This window comes from Loxodonta africana, chromosome 21, assembly GCF_030014295.1.
Source record: "Loxodonta africana isolate mLoxAfr1 chromosome 21, mLoxAfr1.hap2, whole genome shotgun sequence".
Classification (NCBI taxonomy): Eukaryota; Metazoa; Chordata; class Mammalia; order Proboscidea; family Elephantidae; genus Loxodonta; species Loxodonta africana.
The window spans coordinates 68,571,003-68,590,408 of record NC_087362.1 but is presented as its reverse complement, the minus strand read 5'-3'; the positions used below and the strand labels follow the sequence as shown (position 1 = coordinate 68,590,408).

The window sequence follows — 19,406 nt, the reverse complement described above, 5'->3', positions numbered from 1 at the left end:
GGTTTCTTTCTTTGTGAAGGTGCCAGCTCTTTTTTAATAAGAACACTTGTAGACCTGTTGCTATTTTGCTGCCTGTGTGTATCTGAACAGTTCGTATGTACTTTTCATGCACTCAGAGAACACTCCTGGAGTCATCTAGGGCTGCTATAATAGAAACACCACAAGTGGATGGCCTTAAAAACAGAAATTTATTCTCTCTCAGTCTGGGAGGCAGGAGTCCAAATTCAGGGCACCAGCTCCAGGGAAAGGCTTTCATTCTCTGTTGGTTCTGGGGGAGGGTTCCTGTCATCAGTCTTCCCCCAGGTCCAAAGGACGTGCTCTGCCACAGCCTTGTTTTCTTGGTGGTATGAGGTCCCCTGTCTCTTTTATATTTCAAATGATACTGATTTAAGACACAACCTAATCTTGTAGATTGAGTCCTGCCTCATTAGCATAACTGCTTGTAATCCTGCTTCATTAACATCTTAGAGGTAGGATTTACAACACACAGGAAAATCACATCAGAGGACAAAATGGTGGACAATCACACAGTACTGGGAATCTTAGCCTAGCCGAGTTGACAGATATTTTTGGAGGACACAGTTCATGACAAACACTAACTCCTAGATGTTCTTTTACTACAACATCCCAACTCACAGAGCCCTGGGCCTGAAAGCTACACAGAAGTGTGTAGAGAATTGGGGTTGTAGGATTGGGCTTGTAAAGGAATGGAGCTGTCAATGAGGCAGCCAAACGGTACCCTTTTTTCAAACCCCAACACCCAAGTCTTGCCACCACCTTCAAGGCAGCTATTTTAGCCAGACACTTTTCCACATCACCACTTTTCAGTTCTACCTCCTAAATGTATTTCTTGAGCCTTTTACAACTCCCCTGGCCCCACCCTAAGGTCCCAGGGTGGTGCAAATGGTTTGTGCTCCACTGGTAAAGGCTGGTGGTTTGAACTCACCCAGTGGCGCTGGAGCCAGAAGGCCTGGTGATCTACTTTTCTAAAGATTACAGCTAAGAGAACCCTATGGAGCAGTTCCTTTTTTACTCCAAGGCCTTCTTGGGACTGCTCCTTTTGTCTGAAATGTCTGTCTCCTCACTCACAACCCTTCCTGTCTCGGTACCCTGGTTTTCCAGACACAGTCAAATTATTTTCTTTCATGGCAGTTTGCAAGGGCAGGGATCATGTTTTTTTTGTTTTTATCTTTCAGTCCTTTTTTTTTTTTTTTTTTTAATACTGTGATTATATATATACATACATGGAAACCCTGCAGGCATAGTGGTTAAGAGCTACGGTTGCTAACCAAAAGGTTGGCAGTTCAAGTCCACCAGGCGCTCCTTGGAAACTGTATGGGGCAGTTCTACTCTGTCCTGTAGGGTCTCTATGAGTCAGAATCGACTCGATGGCAATGGGTTTAAATATATAAAACCCAAAACAACCTGTTGCCGTTGAGTCAATTCTGACTCAGCGATCCTATAGCACAGAGTAGAACTGCCTCATAGGGTTACCAAGGAGCAGCTAGTGGATTCAACCTGCCCACCTTTTGGTTAGCAGCCGAGCCCTTAACCACTGCACCACCAGGGCTCCGTATCTGTGTGTGTGTATGTGTGTATAAATTTGCCGTTTTAAGTATAAAACTGACATTACATTCACCATATCGTGTAACCATCTCCACTTTCCATTTCCAAAAGTGTTCCATCACCCCAGAAATTCTATAGCCCTTAAGCAGTAACTCCGTCTGCCCCTCCCTCTTGCCCCTAGTAACCGCTAATAAACTTTGGTCTCTACGCATTTGCCAATTCTAGATATTTCACGTAAGTAGAATCATACAGTATCTGTCCTTTTGTGTCTGACTTAGTATTTTTTCAAGGCTCATCCACGTGATAGCATGTACCAGAACTTCATTTTGCTTTATGGCTGAATAATATTCTACTGTATGTATATACCACATTTTGTTTATCCATCAATTGATGCACATGTGGGTGGTTTCCACCTTTCAGCTGTTGTGAATAATGCTGCAGTGAACATTGGTGTACATCTGAGTCCCCGCTTTCAATTCCTTTGACTATATACCTAGGAGTGGAATCGCTGGGATCACATGGTAATGTGATATTTAACTCTGAGGACTTGCCCAACTTTTCCACAGTGGCTACACCATTTTACAGCCCACCAGCATGGATCAGGGTTCCAGCTTTCTGGAAGGGTCTCTAATGAAGCTCTGTGCATTTCTGCAGAGGTTCAGGGTGACTTGGATTTGGATGCGTCTTCTGGAACTTGGGGTAGGGTAGGCAGCTACTATGGTCACTTGAGACCTGTGCTTTCAAAGAATGCCTTTGACCTGTTGACCTGGGTTAAACCCAGTATCTCTCCTGAACAAACAGCGCTTAGTTTCTGAGAAGAGTTTCTCCTTGCTCTTTTTTGTCCACTTGGTTGATAGAGAAATGGTTTTTGTGAACAGGCAGTTTTGGGATGGAATGTCTGAAGGGGAGGAGGAAGAAAGATGTTATATTCTGCTGTTTTTGGTTTTTTAATTAACAAAACTAAACAGTCCATTTAGAATTTCAACCCAACTTTTAACTGGTTTTATCCCTGGGATGGGGGAACTGAAACCTTACCCATTAGAACATGCCTATCCCAGGCATAGCTGGGGTAGAAAAATGTTTGGCAAACACATACTTTCCTGACACTCAGAAGGACACAGTTATTACCCAAACTGCACAATGCCACAAATGGATGACTTAGGGACTATATCTGTGTACCAGCAGAAAACCCTAAACGCATCTTACAAATATAAGAAGCAAATAAGATAAATGGTGATTTGGAGCTGAGATTGGCTGTATTATTTCAATGTGGCCACATTAAAAGTACTTTTGGTTATTGGCATGGAAGAAATCAGTGTGTGCTAAACTCTTCAGTGACTTCTCTAAGTGGTTCTAGGTTGGGCTACAGAATTTGTTGCATTGTGGTTTTAGATCTCTGGCGTCTTTTCTTCTCCCTTGCCCTTCGTTCGGGCTTAGAAACTCCTGGGTGAAAGCGCTGTGAGGAAGCAAGCAGAAATGGGGTACAGAATTCTAAAGGCTGGCTCCAGGGGTGGGGGCGGTTTTTGTGGGACTGTGAAGAATCAGACAATCAGAAGGAAGAACATGTGTTCTACTGGCAGGGATCAGGCCCAGCTGGGCCCTGGATGGCTCACTCATGGCTCCAGAGAGGAATGGAGTCAGCGGGCTCAAGCTCAGGGAAGACCAGTGGTCTCAAGGTGTGGAAGGAGGAGAAAGCTCACTTTTGCCCTGGCGCTGCCTTAGCGTCTCTCAGATGTTGGCTTTGCTGGTTACATCCCACGTGAGCAGGAAATCAAGGGTAACAAATCTCTGCAAGTCTGAAGTTCCAAATAACTGCTCCTAAACGGACCTTGGAGCCCTGGTGGTGCAGTGGTTAAAGCTTGGTTGCTAACCAAGAGGTCGGCAGTTCAAATCCACCAGCTGCTCCTTGGAAACCCTATGGGGCAGTTCTACTCTGTCCTAGAGGGTCGCTGAGTCGGAACTGACAGCAGTGGGGGCTTAAACTGACATCAAGTGCTGCATAATTATGATCCCCCTTCAGGAATCTGCCCCTGAGGACAGTAACCATATCCAAAAGATGTCTTACTTCATGGCTCTACCTTCCAGCGTGTGCAAAGGCGTGGTGTGGGGTAACTCCGCCATCCGACTGACCTGAGTGCCTAGGCTCACCGGGATCCCGCTGCAGGGTTGGGTGCTGCCCCCAAACCTCTGGCTTGCGGGGTCCAGATAAGGCCCTGCCACCTGGTCTGTGAGCAGTTCTCACGCTTCTGCACTGGGAGCGTCATCCCTGCAGGCCTGAGAGTGGGCCCTGGGAACCTGTCTGTACCAAGTGCCCCAGTAGTTCTGACGCCTGTTAAAACTGGGCAGCAGTGCAGCCAGTGACAGGGTGATGGTAGCCCAGCAGAGTCCAAGGCACTCAGAGCAGGCTTCTAGGAGGTGCGGGGGGAGGACTGCCCTGTGCCACCAGGCCAGCCTGAGGCCAGGACAGCTTGGGGAGCCTGTGCCACCGACACTGTTCTCCGAGAGCTGGCCCTTGATGCTGACACCAGGTGAGCCATCTTTGCAAGACCCCTGGGTCCCAAGATGTCCCAGCACTCAGCTGCCGAGGATGAAGGAGAGGAAGCCATGCACCGAGGGCCATTTTAGGAAATCTTTTTAATACATTTTGATTTTTGAGGGAAAACACAGAGAAAAGGAGTACATACAAATGTCTACCAGACATGTTTTACTGCTAAAAGGATTATTTTCAATCACCATTTTAAGAATCACTGTCATTTAAGCAAAGTATATAACAGATGTGATCTCACAGATTAATAAAAAAGCTTTCTTCCCTAGGAAGCTGCACTATTTGGTATGATCCGTGTCAATGCTAGGCTCTCATTTCTGAGCACCATCTCTTGCCACAGGAGGGCCAGGCAATCGGCAGGCTGACTGGTGTCAAGAGGGTGTGCAAGGCCGAGTCCCCAGTCCTGCTGGGTACTCCCGGCCAGCTCTACTTTGGGCCAGAGAAGGGGGTAAAGGCCTTGTCACGGCCGGCCATGCATGCTTCAATTTCCTCCACGGTGCGAGGCACACAGGTCAGCAGCTCCATGCCGCTGTCTGTCACCACGACATCCTCTTCGATGCGGACCTGGGTCAGACCGACAGAAAGATGGTCATTATTACTGAGCTGGCCTCATTCGCTGGAGGGTCTGATTCAACAGCTCGGATCGGACCCCCACCGAGTGCAAGAAGGCCTTTCTAAGGAATGGTCAAAACTCCCTGTGACAGAAGAGGCTGGTCTCACAGTCTTGGTGGATGACCTCCCGTGGGGCCGGCTGCTCACTTTAGCTGCCCACCCTGTCCTCACCTTGCACCCTGCCCAGTGGAAGAGACCTTTTAGTGGCCAGGGGTTTTATGGAATCAACGTCTCTTCCTGACAAACCACAAAAAGGGGCAGGCCAGGTGCTTTTCCAGTGAGGAGTCAAGGTTGTCCCTTCTCCCACTCAGGCCCCTGTCTTGGGCCAAAGAGGCACGCTGAGCAGCTGGAGTGGTGGGTGGGCATTGTGGGAGCAAGAGCACCGGGCCATGGGCACTCACCCCACCAAAACCACGGAAGCGTTGCAGGACCTCACGGTTGAAGAAGCAGGCACGGGTCGGGTCTGCCAGGGCCTCGTCCAGGAGGTGGTCAATGAAGTAAATGCCCGGCTCCACGGTGAGCACCATGCCCGGCTCCAGGTGCCGTGCAGTGCGCAGCTTCCGCAGGCCGGGCTCGTCGATGCGATCCACACCCTGCGGGAGAGCCGGCAGAGATGACACTAGGCCACGGGGCCAAGGAGGGTGTTAGCTCCAGACCATCACACTGCCTCATGCAGGAGACGGGTGGGCAGGGACGAACATATAAGCTGAGCCTACCGTTTCCCAGTGCAGGAGTCTGCCTACGTGAAAGGGGCAGCTCCAGCCACGGGGGATCTCATAGAAGCTGCAGGTAAGGCTCTCTGACCCTGGGCGTCTCAGGCCAGACTCACCTCTGCTGTGCTGGGCCATGGGCACTTTGGGAAAGACCCTCCACTCTGCACACAGCCTGGATTTCAAGGGTCTCTGCCTCCTCGCTATCCTCACAACTGACACCCACAGGCACAGGCTCAGGGAAAGCTGCCCAGGCTGGCTCATGGGGCTGGCTGGGGGTCTGCTGTCCTCACCCAGGCCCCTCTCCTGGCCAGGGAACAGCACAGGCAACACCAGTGAAGCCAAAAAAGCTCTTAAGGAGGCTGCATCGTGCCCTCCAAGCAGCTCAAGTGGAAACCAGCCCCCTAAGTGCCAGTCCCAGCTCCCCCAGGCCAAGTCCCAGGCTTTCCGTGTGGCCTTCCAGGGAGATGGACAGGTGCTGTTGTCAGGACAGCCCTGCCAGCACCAGCACGTACATGTGTAAACACGTGTGTACGGCCCAGGCAGGGGTGGCTCCCAGAGGCATCCCTGCATGGCCCCTGTCTTTCCCCACGAGGGGCTGGCTCCAGGTAACCCTGGGAAACCAGGCTCCCAGATCTTGAAAAGTGGGTTGCAGGGAGTGCCTGCCCCCATGCGAGGGCATACCCAGTCTGGGCCTGTCCACTCAGAGGTACAGCCAATAGGGCTGCCCTGGGATGTGAGCCAGTGGTATCCATGGGACTTGCCAGTGTCCTGGCCTTCCCCAGGCCCTTGTGGTACCCGTCCATCCTGTGGCCAGGGCCCCTGAGCCCGTGGGCAGCAAGTGAGCTTTCTGGTCAGGATCTGAGCTTGCCCCGCACTGCTCATGCTCCTCAGGAAGCCAGGCTGCTGGAGAGGGAGCTGTCATTTCTGACTGGTTGGGGGCCAGACCATCAGACTTGAATTAGTGGTTCACGTAAGGTAATCAGAAGCAGGCCGGCTCAGCCTTTCGAGGCTGGCACCACGGGGGAAGCTGTGTGACTGTGGTACCATGAGGGTGGGAGCAGCCACCCTGACCTGCTGTGAGCCAGGCAACTAGGGGACACCATGACCCTGCTGGTCAGGGGTCTGCCTGGGCCATCCTCTCGGCATGGATGCCTGTCTGGGGTAGCACCCGGTACCAGAACTTTTTTCTGGGCCTCTGGCCTGGAGGGGCTAGGCAGGAGCAATGATAGTCCCCGTGCTCCCTGGGAGGTGCCTGTGGGGCGGGGCAGGGGCCTGTCACCCCCCCAGAAGCTGCTTGTTAGAGCTGGGAGACGGGCTCTCTGCTCCAGGGTCTTCCTGCTCCCTTTGGCACCCTTCTCCCTGCCCCTTGCCTCCTGCTATGTGCCCGTTCCCTTCTCTCCATGGCTGTCAAAGCCAGAGGCCTGGCTAAGGCAGAGACCTGACAAATCCTCCCTTGGCTCCTGTCTGCCCCCCTGCTAAGCTTCTCCATGGACTGTGTGGAGGGCAGGAGGCAGGTCTGCAACATTCATAGAGAGAAAGGACCCCCACTCAAATTAGGGGCAGGAGGAGAGAAGGAAGGGATCCCTGGGGGGCATGGAGAATATACCTGCCCTGGCCTACTGACTGTTACCCCATGTGAGCATTAACTCCCAGGAATTCTGCCCCACGGGGCCCACCAAGAATAGGCCTAGCCCATGTGTGCCTGTGAGGCCAGCCCTATGGCCAGAGCAGGGTGGGAGAGGCCCAGAGTGGAGCGTCTGCCCCATGAAGGGAACAGGCCTCGTCTAGAGTACTCTCTGGCCTCGGAACTGCAGCCCTGGTGGGTGGGCAGGGGGTGCTTGCCACATGTGTCCATGCCGGCATCTGCCTGGATGGAGGGCTTGATGGGGCCAGAACTGTCACTAGGCTCAGGGCAGAAGAGACCCAGATGTATCTGCAGGCCTGAAATAAAACAAATAACTTTTATAGGAAAAGTCTTATTTTTCCACAGTGTTTATCTGTCAGAAGAATAGACCCTGAGCACAAAGGGCTGCTTACTGGAAAAGATGAAAACAGCTCGCTGCCAATTTTCTCTGGTGGAAAAAAAGCGCTCTGGCGACTAATGACTAACGAACCTCAGTTAACAATGTCTGGGAGGCCCTGCTCTTGGCTCCCTGCACACAATGTGATGGAGAGAAATTAGGAAATTAAAACTGATTTTGTTCCTCCAAATTTAACTGTTTACACTTGAGGAAAAATAATTGAATAATAACGCTTCTCTTGAGCAATTTTTTCCCCCCAAAAATCGATCCTAGTACTTTCAAAATACCCTGCAGCCAAAAGGCCAAGCCTGGTCTTGGCTAACTGACTGGTGGGGCCCCAAGGCATACGTCGATTGCACAATCAGCCCCCTGCACCGGGAGCAGCGGGCCAGCAGCAGGGACGGGCCACCCCACCCACCTGGGGCCCAGAGGCCGCAGCCACCTGCCCAGTAGGGCCTCCTGAGGCCCCCAAGTGCCCTCTGGGTGGTTCTCTCAAGGATTAGTCAGCCACTAGGAGGGGGGAAAGAGGCCTTGTCTGGAGCTGCCCCAGAGAAGCCCCCCCTCTCTCCCCCGCCAAGGGTCGCCAGAGTGCCTGGCGACAAGGAGACAGCAGGGGCAACAGGCTCAGGGGCCTGGAAAGCAGAGGGTGTACGGGGCGGGGGGGGTGGGGGGTGGGGGGGGAGGTCTCCTGCAGGGTTGTGAGAGGGGCTGGGCCCAGCTATTCCCCAAAATGACCAGGGCGAGTGACCAGGTGGTGAGACCTCATCACCTCCTCTGAACGAAGCACAGATGCAGGAGGCCGTGACGGGTGTCGCACTGGCCTCAACCCGCAGATCCAGCTACAGGGCTCCCAGCACCCTGAGGGGACCCCTGCCACCCTTCAGGGCTGGTGCTACACATAGCACCCAGTTCCATGTCCAGGTCCTGTGGAGGCGGCCACCGGAGAAGGGCCCCAGGGGATAGTGCGGCGGCCTGGGCTGGGTGGAGGAGGAGGAAGGGCAGTGAACGTCATGTTGCCTTCCCCATTCCTCCCCGTCTGAGTGCCACCTGAGTGCCACCGGGAACCGGGGAGCCCGACCCCGCCTGTCCCACTGGGGAAGCAGGCTCAGTGCTGGACGAAGCAGACCACCCAGTGCCCACACTGACCTGGGGGTAGCCGCCCACGTCGTGCACGTCAATGCCCAGGAAGTGGCCCAGCCCGTGAGGCATGAACACGGCTCCCAGGTGGACCTGGGCCATGGCGTCCACACTGCCGCTCAGGAGGCCGATGCGGGCCAGCTCCTCCAGGTGGATGCGGTCGGCCAGGCGGTGCATGTCAGGCCACCAGACGCCTGTGGCTCAAAACAAGGCTGCAGTGAGTGGTGGGGTCAGCAGCCCGGCCAGGGCTCCCCAGGGTCTGACCCCAAGGGTCAGAGAAGACGTGAAGCTGTTGAACTGGCTGAGGCAGGGAGCCTGAGGTGAGGGCAGGAGTGCTGATGGGGCAGCCTGCACACCTGGGCCAAGGGCACTCATAGGCCTGCTCCCCACAGGCACCCCATCCCCCAGTCTACTCTGCGGCCTATGCTCCGTCCTTCCCTGACCATCATGTGCTTCTGTACCTATGGGAACCCAGTGGGACCCTCTGGCAGCAGCAGCAGAAAATCCTGCATCCCCCCAATAGCAGAAATGCTGTGGCCTCAGTGAACCCGGCCAAGGCCCAGGCCACAAAGCTGCCTCTGAGCCTCAGGCCTGGGTTGTGCTGCTGTGGGGCAAAGGGGAAGCCTGGGGCTGAGGGAGGGGGCACCCTGAACACTCTGGGATGTGGCTGAATCACCCTTGGAGCTGTGGCGGGGAGCAAAGGTTTCTGGGGTGAAGGTACAGCTGGCACAGCCTCCCGAGCTGCTTGGCAGGGGTCTGGGCGACCATCTCCGAGGCATCCCAAGCATCTGAGCCCCAGGCTGCTAATCTAACTCATCTTTTCCCGGTGTTTCTGGGGGCAAAGGCCACAGTGGAGAGCTTCCCCAAGCACAGAGCTCCTAAGGCCACATAGGCTCAGTGGGGCTGGGGACCTGAGCCCAGAGCCAGCCCCAAGCCTTCCTGTCCCCCTCCTGGCCTGTGTGGGCTGCCGCATAGGGCGCAGGGAGCGCCACCCTCTAAGAGCTCCAGCCATCATCTGGCATGCCCCTGCCCTGCCCACCAGGCTCTGTGGGACCCCCAACTGCAGCCTCTCCCTTAAGGGAGAGCCCCCCCACCTCTGGACCAGTCAGAGCATCCAATAAGGACCTGCCCCCACCCCACGGTGGACACTGGGCCTGGCTGACAGGTAGGGCTCCACATCACTGCAGTGCTCTGGCCAGTCCCTGCGACACCCTCTCTGGCCGAGCTCAGCCCCCAGGGGCCCGGCTCAGCCAGAACTGGCCCTCCTCATCCCCTTGCTTACAAGGGGGCCCTGGCTCCCCTCCCCCAGCCACCCTGTTTTGGCTCAGAGCTGGAACCTGCCCTCCTCATCCCCCTTCACTGACTGCCACGTACAAGGGGGCCCTGGAGGTTCTGCACAGTCGGGGACCTTGTTTGACCCTGAACTGGGCAAGGGCTGGGTCACGAGGATCTGGGCCCAAAGCCCTGCACCTCTGGAGTGGACAGAGTCAGATGGCAGCTTGAAGGTGAACATGAGTGATAGCCCACCCTGGGAGATGCTTGATGGGTACCAGGTCCCTATGTTGGGGCCCCTTTCCTGCCAGAGACAGAGGCTCAGGACCCACAGTCAAAGGTCGGATTCTACCTCCTGGATCCCAAAGATCCAGGCTTTGAGCAGGAGGGTGGGGCTGCAGCCTGGCCAGTCCACAGGGCAGTGCCCAAGCCCTCAGCCAAGCAGAGGGTGGGAAGACTCCTGGGCCTGTCCACAGACCCTGCTTCTCTTTATAGTCCAGGGGCCAGTTGACTGTCCCTGCCTGCCTGAGAGGGCCTGAGGCTGGAGTCCAGAGTCTGGCAGAGACCAGTGCAGTGTCGGGGGGAGACCCTGGGCAGGCCTGGAGAGCCTCCAGCTGCTGCCAGCCGGTGTCTGGAGCAGTCCTGGGGCACACGGCATCCTGGGCTGGCCTGGTCTGTACCCCTGAGGTGGAGCCAGAGTGGGGTTCTTCCCTGATTGTACCGTGTCCCTGAAACAGAGACCCAGGAGACTTGCATCCCGGCCACACTGCTCCCCTGCCGTGTGACCTGGGCAAACTCCTTTACCTCTGTGCGCCTGGGACCCCATCTCTGTACATCGGGCTACCATGTTGGCCCCAGAAAGCTGGCTGCAGCATCTCTGGCATCTGCCAGGGGCAGCACCCCCTACACAGCAGCATCAGCCACTGTTTATCCATCACTTTGACAAGCCAGACCTGGGTTCCACGGTTATGTCCACTGTGTACCTGGGTACAAACCAAGCCTGCTGCTGGCCTCAGTTAAGACCTGACCCACCCTGGTAAGCCCCTCCCATCCCACCTCTCCCTCCCCCTCCCTCCCTCCGCATCCTCCTGCAGCCAGGCCACCTTCTGTTCTAGAAACACACTGAGGTCTTTCTATGTAAGACCCTTTGCTATTACCTACCCCCAGCCACTCCCTCCCTGGCCTTGGCCTGCGACTCCTCATCGCGGGGGTCTTAGTGTAACAGCGGCTACGGCCTCAGGGAGACTTCCCCAGTCACTTACTCTCTGCTGTCCCGACTGTTTCCCTCAGCACTTTTCAGCCCGACACTGGCTACTACACAAGCTTGCTTACTTTCTTTTGTGTCTCCCCACAGAATGGACGTTCTCCCGAGAACAGGCCGCTGGGTCCCCCCAGGGCATCTCTGCCTGCCCACAGGGCAAGCTCGTGCAGGGTCGAATGCAAAGCGTGCTTCCCGAAGGTTGGCTCTCGCTCAGAGGCTCAGCTTCTAACAGAGGCTCCCAAGAGCTCTGAGACTTGGCTCCATCATGAGGGCTGGCTGATCAGGCTGAGGAAGGGCCTCCAGTGTGGTGGCTGACCCCCAACCCTGGGTCTCCTGAGCTTCTCTCAGCCAGGGGAGCCCCTGGAAACATAGCCTGACTTCCAGCCTGGCTAACTGCAGCGGTGGGGCTGCGGTCTTGGCAGGCTCTGGCCAAGGGTGGGAGTCAGGTATAAATCATGCTCCGTGGTGGCAGCTTGGCTCCTCTCGGGTCCTCACAGCCCCTCACCGAGGCCGGCCCGGCGCCTGCCCGGATATGCAGGCCCCAGCGGCGCCTGGAGTCCTCCTCGCCCGTGCACCCTCGGGGAAGGCCTTGCACACAAGTCTTCTGGCTGTGACTGGGGGTGTTTCTGCCTGTGTGTGGTTGGGCTTGTGACAGTGCTTAAACGTCCAGCAACTTGGCCCCAGCATCTGTCCTAGATGGTGGTTACAACACGCACAGCAGACAGGAGCCCTGAAGTGTGTCACTGTGTGAAGTGTGTCCTTAGGCTAAGTTGGCGGAGGGTGGGCTCAAACCTGAGGGGGCCCTGCTGGCCCAGGCTCAGTGCACAGTGGACACGGCCCTGTCCCCGGGGACCCTCCTGTCTTGGTAGCCCCCACGCACCCAAAGCCAACATGTCTAAGCCGTGAGGCCTCACTGTTGATCCCCAAGCCTGCTTCTTCTGGGATCCCACATCAGGACACACACTGCAGAGAACTGGGTGGCATCCTCCGTGCCATCCCTCCCACCTCCAGCAAGCACTGCCTCCTGTCCTGGCTTTCCCAAAACATCTCCTGAACCTGCTCCCTCCTTGCTGGGCCCCCACCTCTCCTGGATCCCTGCCCGGCTTCCTCCAGGCCCCCGCCAGTGCCCCATCCCCTCAGTTCCCTCCTGCATATGGCTGGGTGCCAGGGCCATCTATTCAGAATAGTTCCCCACTGAAGAAAGGCACCCCTTAGCCCCCACGCCCCAAGGACAAAGCCCACCTCCTCGGGCTGGCCTCCCTCTCCAGCCTCGTTTCTCACCCACTCTTGGGCCCACAGCTCTTGGGCCGCAGCCGCGAGACCTGGGCCTGCGGCCCGGAGTGTTGTCACTCCCCCTCTAAGCCCCTTCCTTCCTGAGACTAACTCCCATTCTCTTGTGGGTCTCTGTGTTGAGGTGCTTTCTCCAGGAAGCCCTCCGTGACTGCCCTTCCTCTGTGCTGCCAGAGTCCTCCACCAGAGCACTGCACGGCAGCAGGACTGTGGCCTGGTACAGCCTTGGAGCCCTGCAGAAGTGTGCCTGTACCCGGCTCCAGGCTGACCATCGGCAGGTGCTGGGTGAACTCTTGCTATGGTGTGAGCGATGGCTTCCAACCACCAGTACTATGACCTCGTGGCCCAGGATTTGGTGACTCCCACTCCACTTCTGTGTACTTGGCCCCAGGGTAGGCAGGGTCACCTCTGGGTTAGCGCCCCCATCTGCCTCAGAGAAGCGTGCGCCCCGGTGCCAGGCCCCAGGCCACTGGCAGGTGTTCTGTGCCCATCCAAAGCCCCCAGCACCCTCTCCTGATGGACCTGGAGCCTGCTGGGCTGTGGTGGGGCTGGCCCCTCAGAGCCTCAGCAGCAGTCACCACAGCCAGGAGGCCTCCTGCCCAGAGCCTGACAGCCTGGGGAAAGGCAGCCGAGGGCCTCACAGCACGCCTTCCAGACAAACAGCTCGCTTCATCTGCTGGGATAATGGCCCTCAGCCTGAGGGTGCAGGTGGGAGGGCTCAGGGTCTCGAGGCCTGGCCTCATGGGCTGCTGAGGGCTGCCTGACAGGCTGGGCTGGCCCAAGGCTGAGGGCTGCGGGCTGCCAGCTCACCCTGCACCAGGGGTGGGTAGACCCGTCTGCTGCCAGAACCTCTGGGAACCCGCTCACCCTGCAGATGGGCAGGGGAGGCCGTCCACTGGGGCTGCAGGCACCTCCTCCATGCTGAGCCCTGTGTAGCCTCTGCTCATTCAGTTCCTCCCCACTCCCCTCCTCTGAGCCTGGAGAGAGCCCCAGGGGGTGGATGGAGGTGAGGGGGACCTGACCCACCATCCTACAGGCAGCAGAAGGGCCGGACGAAGGGCCCACACCTACACTCTGATCCTGCTCCTGGCTCCTACCACAGAGGGTGCCCCTGGTCGGAGGATGAGTGGTCTTTGCCACCTGTTTGCCCGGCCCCCTGCATTCCGCACCCATCAATAAGGACGGGGCCTGACCAGGCAGTCCAGCCACTCCAGCTCTGGCCCCTGCCTGGGTGGGAGCAAAGCCAGCAAAGGCACCCCCCTTACCACAGAACATGACAAGCCACACAGAGTCAGTGCCTGCTCCTGGGAGCCTGGCCACCCGCTGTAACAGTGCCCTTCTCTGGCCCTCAGACCGAGAGAGACCAGAGTACCTCTGTGGGGGTTATCTTGCCACTGTCAGCCCCTCCTCTGACTTCACACTGGTAGCCCCACCGAGGGGCTGGGACCTGAGACAGCTGGAGGAGGGGAGGAAGTGCAAAGAACAAAGCAGGCATCGTTCACACAGCCTGCGACACAACAGCTTTCACAGACCACTGACACCAGTGCTGCCTGCAGAACTGTGGGGGTGGAGGGAGCACAGGTGGGGCAGGACTGGGGTGGGCAGGTGTGCAAGGAGGGGGAGGGGGCTGAGACTGCATGCAGCCTAGGTGCTCACAGGCAGAGAGTACAGAGACTTCAGGGCTTCCTTTACTCTGAGCCCCACGGGGCTGGGAGGGCCTGAGAGTGCGCAGGACAGGCACACCTGTCTCAGGGTCCACCTGCCTGGCTCACCCCACCCCCGCCCAGCAGCACCTCCCTGGGGCTTGGGAGGTGCACACAGGCTGGGCAGATGCCTTGCCACAGAAGCCGTGAAGGCTGCAAATGCACCAGCCAGGGCCTAGCGTGCAGGCACCGCGTCCAGGCCCCCTCCCTGGGGGGCTGCGTGAACGGCACTCTCCCTGCTCTGCCACCCCCTGGGACCTCTGATGGCCTTGCCTTTCCTCTGCGCCTGGACAGTGAGGATGGCGCACACTCTGGCCACAGGCCGGGGCCCAGGCCTGCACCCCGCCATCCCTGGGGCCGTGTGAACCAGCCTTATTAACCTCTGCCTCACCTCGGGCATCTTGGTGTGACTTCCTGATCCTGTTTATTTGCTTTCCCTGGACGCCCACAGGAAGCAGTCCCACAGTCTCAGCGGGCTGTTTGTCTTGGCCCAGGAGCTGCACCCACAAACCAAGGGCATTTCCGCTGGGACAGGGCATGGGGCTGGCCCGGCCACAGTCTCCTCACTTCTATGAGGCGGCGGCTGCCCCCACTGTCCCCCCAGGCCTTCACTGTGTGTCACCAGATAGAATCAGGCCCAAACTTGGGGAGAGTCGGCATGCCACAATCTCAATGGACAGGTTGGGGGGGTCTGCTCCATTTCCCCTCCACGGGAATCTCAAGACCCCAGCCAGTGCCCCACTCTGTGACAGGAGTCTTACAGAAAGCCCAAGGCCAGTCCCACATGATCTACAGAGACCCGCTCTGCCTGGCTGCTCCTGCTACCCCTGGCCAGGCCTGAGGCCTTGTGCCAAGCAATCCCACATAACAAGGGTGGCCAGGTATGTGCCAGGACCAAGCCCCAGGCTGTTCCCTGTGAGATGTGGCACCCTAGGGACCTCCTTGTGGGCCTGGCCACTTTCTGAGTAGAATTGAGTTGGCTGAGCTGGGCCACTGAGCTGCCAGAACCCTGGCAGGCATTCCTGTGGGTGGGTGAGCAGCTGGGGTCCGGCCAGGCCTTTGCCACCCCATCTCAGCAGAAGGAGAGGGGTGGGCAGCACCAGGGGCTAGAGGCCTGGAGCTCTGCACTGGGCAAAGAACTCCTGGGGAGGCCCTGCCCTGAGTCCCTGCCGGCCACACTGGCTGCAGACGCAGCCCCCACCCCTCTGTACCCCGTCTGCTTCCTCCCACCCTGTCTTCAGGGCTATAGCCAACTCTTACTCCCTCCTGCCTGTGGCCGGTGGCAGGCTCAGGCCCAAGGGGGCCAGTCCATGCTCCCGACTGGCCCCGACCATGCTGACCACTGCTGTGTTCCTTGGCACCAGGTGTGGGTGTGAAGGGGAGACTGGGCTCAGGGTGGGGTCTTCCCCCACCCCTCACAGACAGCTCTGCTTCTGACCCATTCTCCACTCAGCAAGAGGGGGACACGTCGGCCCTCCCACGGGCTTAGACCTCCTGGACATTCAAAGGTGCCTGCTGATGCTTGCAGATGTCACTTAAGGTAAAGATGACACAGGTTACATAACCGACACAACTACACAGCTCCCCCCCTCCCCGCCCCCGACACCATGTGGCAGAGAGACCTGGTCATCTCAGAGGCTGGGTCCCGCGAGGGCCCGCATCGGCGGGTACAGCTGCTCCCCGGGGCGGGGCGGCGGTGGGGGGTAAGTCCTTACAGACACTGGGAGAACATACCACAGCCCCTTTACACTAGCCAAAAACTTTCACTGCATCTAAAATACGTACAGCTGAAACGAACATTGTCCTATACAAAACATTCTCATCCCTGGTGTAAAGACAGGAGGAAGAGATACGCCCCCAAGGATGACCGATTCATGGAGGCTGGATTTAACAGGCGGGGGCGGGGCACGAATGGTTTGGGCTTGACTACTAACCTAAAGGTCGGCAGTCCGAACCCACCTGAGAAAGGCCTAGTGATCTGCTTCCGTAAAGATCACAGCCAAAAAAACCCCGCGGAACAGTTCCACTCTGTAACTCGACTTGATGGCAATGGGTTTGGTTGTTTTTAAGTGGTACATACCAGTGCTTGGTGGTGGACATAGTTAACCCACTGGGCTGCTAACCAAAAGACTGGTGGTTTGAGTCTGCCCAGGGGCACCGCAAAAGAAAGTCCTGGCAATCTATTTCTGAAAAATGAGCCACTGAAAATCCTAAGGAGTACAGTTCTATTCTGACACACATGGGGTCGCCATGAGTCAGAGTCGATGGCAACTGTTTTTTTTAAGTGATGCATTCACATGGCTTAGAAGTCACAAAGTATAGACGGGGACATAGTGAACAACACCCTCACTCTGCACCTGCCCCGCCCTTCTCACCTCCTGCACCTCCTTCACAGAAAGGAAGGGTGAACCCGGGTTCTTACTCCCTCCTTTCTGCTACACAGAAGCAGTCAAACTGGCCACCCTGTTCTATAGTATTCTGTTCTCACACTCTGTCATGGAGATTTTCCACATAAATACTTAAATGAGGTGGCTTTTTTCTTTGATAAACACAATTCAATACAAGAGGCTGATTTATTCTGCAGCTGCTAAACCCGGCAAATCCAATTAGCACCGTCACCTCACCAGGAGCTTACTTCCTTTTAGGTTTTCCTCCTTCGTTTTCCCACTGCGGCAGCTCTGAGTTCCCCGCCCTGGGACTCACTTATTCACAGAGCTCCATGCCTGCTGGACACGTGAGGCAGGGCAGGGCAGGGCAGAGGCCTGGCATCTGCCCAGACCATTTCATGGCTCCTGAGCCTCTGGAGGGTGCCCCTGGGGCTGGACAAGGGACCTCCCTGGGAAACAGCCATTGCTCAGGACCCCTCAAAAGTAGCACTTGGTCCAGCACTGGGCTGCTGACCGCGTGCGTCACAACAATTAGCCACAGGACCACAGGGGCTGCTGAGCCAGGCGAGAGGCTACATTCTGGGGCATTTACGGCCCTGGGGCTCAGGAATGGAGGGGGTTTGGTGTGTTTGTGTTTTGTAAAGGCTCCACTGAGGGATGAGAGTCTGACGGCCCGGGTCCTGGTCCCAGTCCTCTGCTCACCTCTTTCTGAACACACCCACCAAGCCAAGCAGCTGCCACCTCTCTGCAGGTGCTCAACAATGGGGTGCTGACCCTGGCCACGCCGTGGGAACAAGGAGACAGGTGGGCTTAAGGAAGGGCACACAGGCAGCGAGGGCTGACTGTGACTGGTCGGGCTCTTGGGTCCAGAGCCTGCACACTGGATGAAGCCACGTCCCAGGGCTCCCTGTGCTGTCTGCAGTGGCCCCCATGTGGTTTGTGGTGGACACGTGAGCTCTGCCACCCAGGGAGTCCGGTGATCTGCCTAGTGTCCAGGAGCCTTCCTGCCTCTCCTGAAGCCTCTAGAGCTGGGGGAAGGTGTGGTAGAGGAAGGAGGGGGGGTTGGGCTATAGCCAGAGCTTGACCAACGCCAGGTGCTCTCTGTGACCCATATGGAGCGTCCCCAGAGTGAAGAAAGGGGCTGGAGCCCACCTGTCCATGGCTGGCCCTGGACATACAAAAGGGGTCCTGGGCTCTCCCACCATGCCCATGGACTCCTAAACCTTGGCACTGACTCAGCTCTGGCTCCATCTCAGACCTGGTTTTCCTTACTTCCTACCAATCTCTGATGGCGCCAAGTGACCTAACTTGGCTAGCGTCCATTTCTGGTTGCTTACAGCCAAAGAGACTGAACCAGCATGAACACAGGTGCCTCGCTGTGGGACAGCTGTGACTTGGGCTGTTGGGATGCTTGGTGAGTCACTGGCCATGATGGCGCAGAGGCAGGGAAAGCCCCTTCTGGATTTCAGGATGGGGGACTGGCAGCAGCCCAAAAGACCATCAGGTTGTGGCCAACGGTCATCAGGAGCCATGTGACCTGGCGGTGTGTGGGGTGTGTAGTGGCCCACAGAAATCTGCTCAGGCACTGAGGAATTCAGAGGGACCACCTTGAAAGCTCTGGAAGGCCTGCAGCAGGAACAGGACAAGTCCACGGCCCTAAATACTCCCCTTGAGACAAAGGTGAAAACACTGGGACTACTGCTGGAAGTCTTGTTGTTACAGGGCAGAAAAAGCCAAAGACCAGACCTGGGGTTTGAGCCTGCAGTTGCTGAACTGCTACTCCTTGTGCCAAATTCACCCACCCAGGCCATGGAGGGAAGGAGCAAGGCCAACAATGACATGGGGGCATGGGCCTCCCAGAGGTGCCACCAGTAAGTCGCCTTGCACATGTCCTCCAACCACTCTGTACTTGGTGGATGTGGTGCACAGCCAAGGGGCAGCCTGGTGGGACCTGGTGGACTGCCTGTGCCCCAAGGCCTTCAGGGTGGGTGTGGGAGGTGTGGGCAGGTGCAGGACCCATCAACCGCCTGGTTGGTGGGAGGTAGAAATGCCCGGGTCCAGATCAAGGCTGCTGTCACAGCGGTGATGGGGAGCACTGGGGAGCACTCACGTACGAAGCAGCATTGTGGGTGCTTTATGGGGTGCAATTCCATCCTCCCAAGCTGCTGAGAGGGGTGCTGCTCCCCCACATCCCAGAAGAGGAAGGAGCCACTCAGGGAGGAGCCCAGCGTCACAGAGCCAGTGAGCAGCTGAGTGGGGCAGAGGCCAGACTGACTGAGCCCTCCCTGGAGTGGACCCTGATTCAGGGCAGGGGACACACTGACGTCCCAGTGGCCAGTGGAGGCAGGAGACACGTAGGTGGGAGAAGACCAACGGAATACAGGCAATCTTGGGACTGAACCCCCAATCCCAGCTCTGTCCCTGCTTCTCGGCAGGATTTCCTGGGAGATCCTGGGGATAGCGGGACATTCAAGGACCCACCAGCTACATCTTTTTGGCCTGGTATAAAGCTGGAGGTGGAGGATGGAGAAGCCACAGAATGCAGGACCTGTCTCTTACAGGTACCCTGTGGTGGTGGCTCTGCTCTGGCAGCCCCACCCCCCTCACCTGGCTTCATGGCATTCATGACCGCGCGGCAGCTCCGCAGTACCGCCTCGTAGATGGCCTTTTGGTCCTCGGTGAACTTGCCATTGGCAGGAAAGGAGCACGTGATGTCAGACGAGAAACAGTAATACTCACCACCCATGTCGAAGAGGCTGGGGGGAGAGGAGAGCGTGTCGGCCCTGGAGCGGAGCCAAAGCCACAGGGGGCCCTTGGGGTCACCCCCCTCAGCCCTGGAGTGCAGCCAGAGCCACTGGGGGCCCTTGGGCTCAGCATCACCCCCTGGCCTTGCAGTGCA

The 19,406-nt window shown here is 57.3% G+C and overlaps 1 protein-coding gene across 6 annotated transcripts in view; it reads right to left on the bottom strand.

Moving 5' to 3' along the window:
- Positions 1-1,196: 1,196 nt before the first annotated feature.
- PEPD (peptidase D) overlaps positions 1,197-19,406 on the bottom strand; it is a 144,960-nt gene continuing 126,750 nt past the window's right edge. For 5 of the 6 annotated variants that reach the window (XM_010596099.2, XM_064274085.1, XM_064274086.1 and 2 more), the window contains 4 exons: positions 19,115-19,263; positions 8,604-8,788; positions 5,125-5,316; positions 1,197-4,675 (listed from right to left, as the gene is read on the bottom strand). In XM_010596099.2, the coding sequence (XP_010594401.1) occupies positions 4,538-4,675; positions 5,125-5,316; positions 8,604-8,788; positions 19,115-19,263 (664 nt within the window). In that variant the 3' untranslated portion in view covers positions 1,197-4,537. Of the gene's footprint in view, positions 4,676-5,124; positions 5,317-5,341; positions 7,378-8,603; positions 8,789-19,114; positions 19,264-19,406 lie in introns of those variants that run through there. The other variant, XM_064274083.1, reaches the window with a different exon arrangement.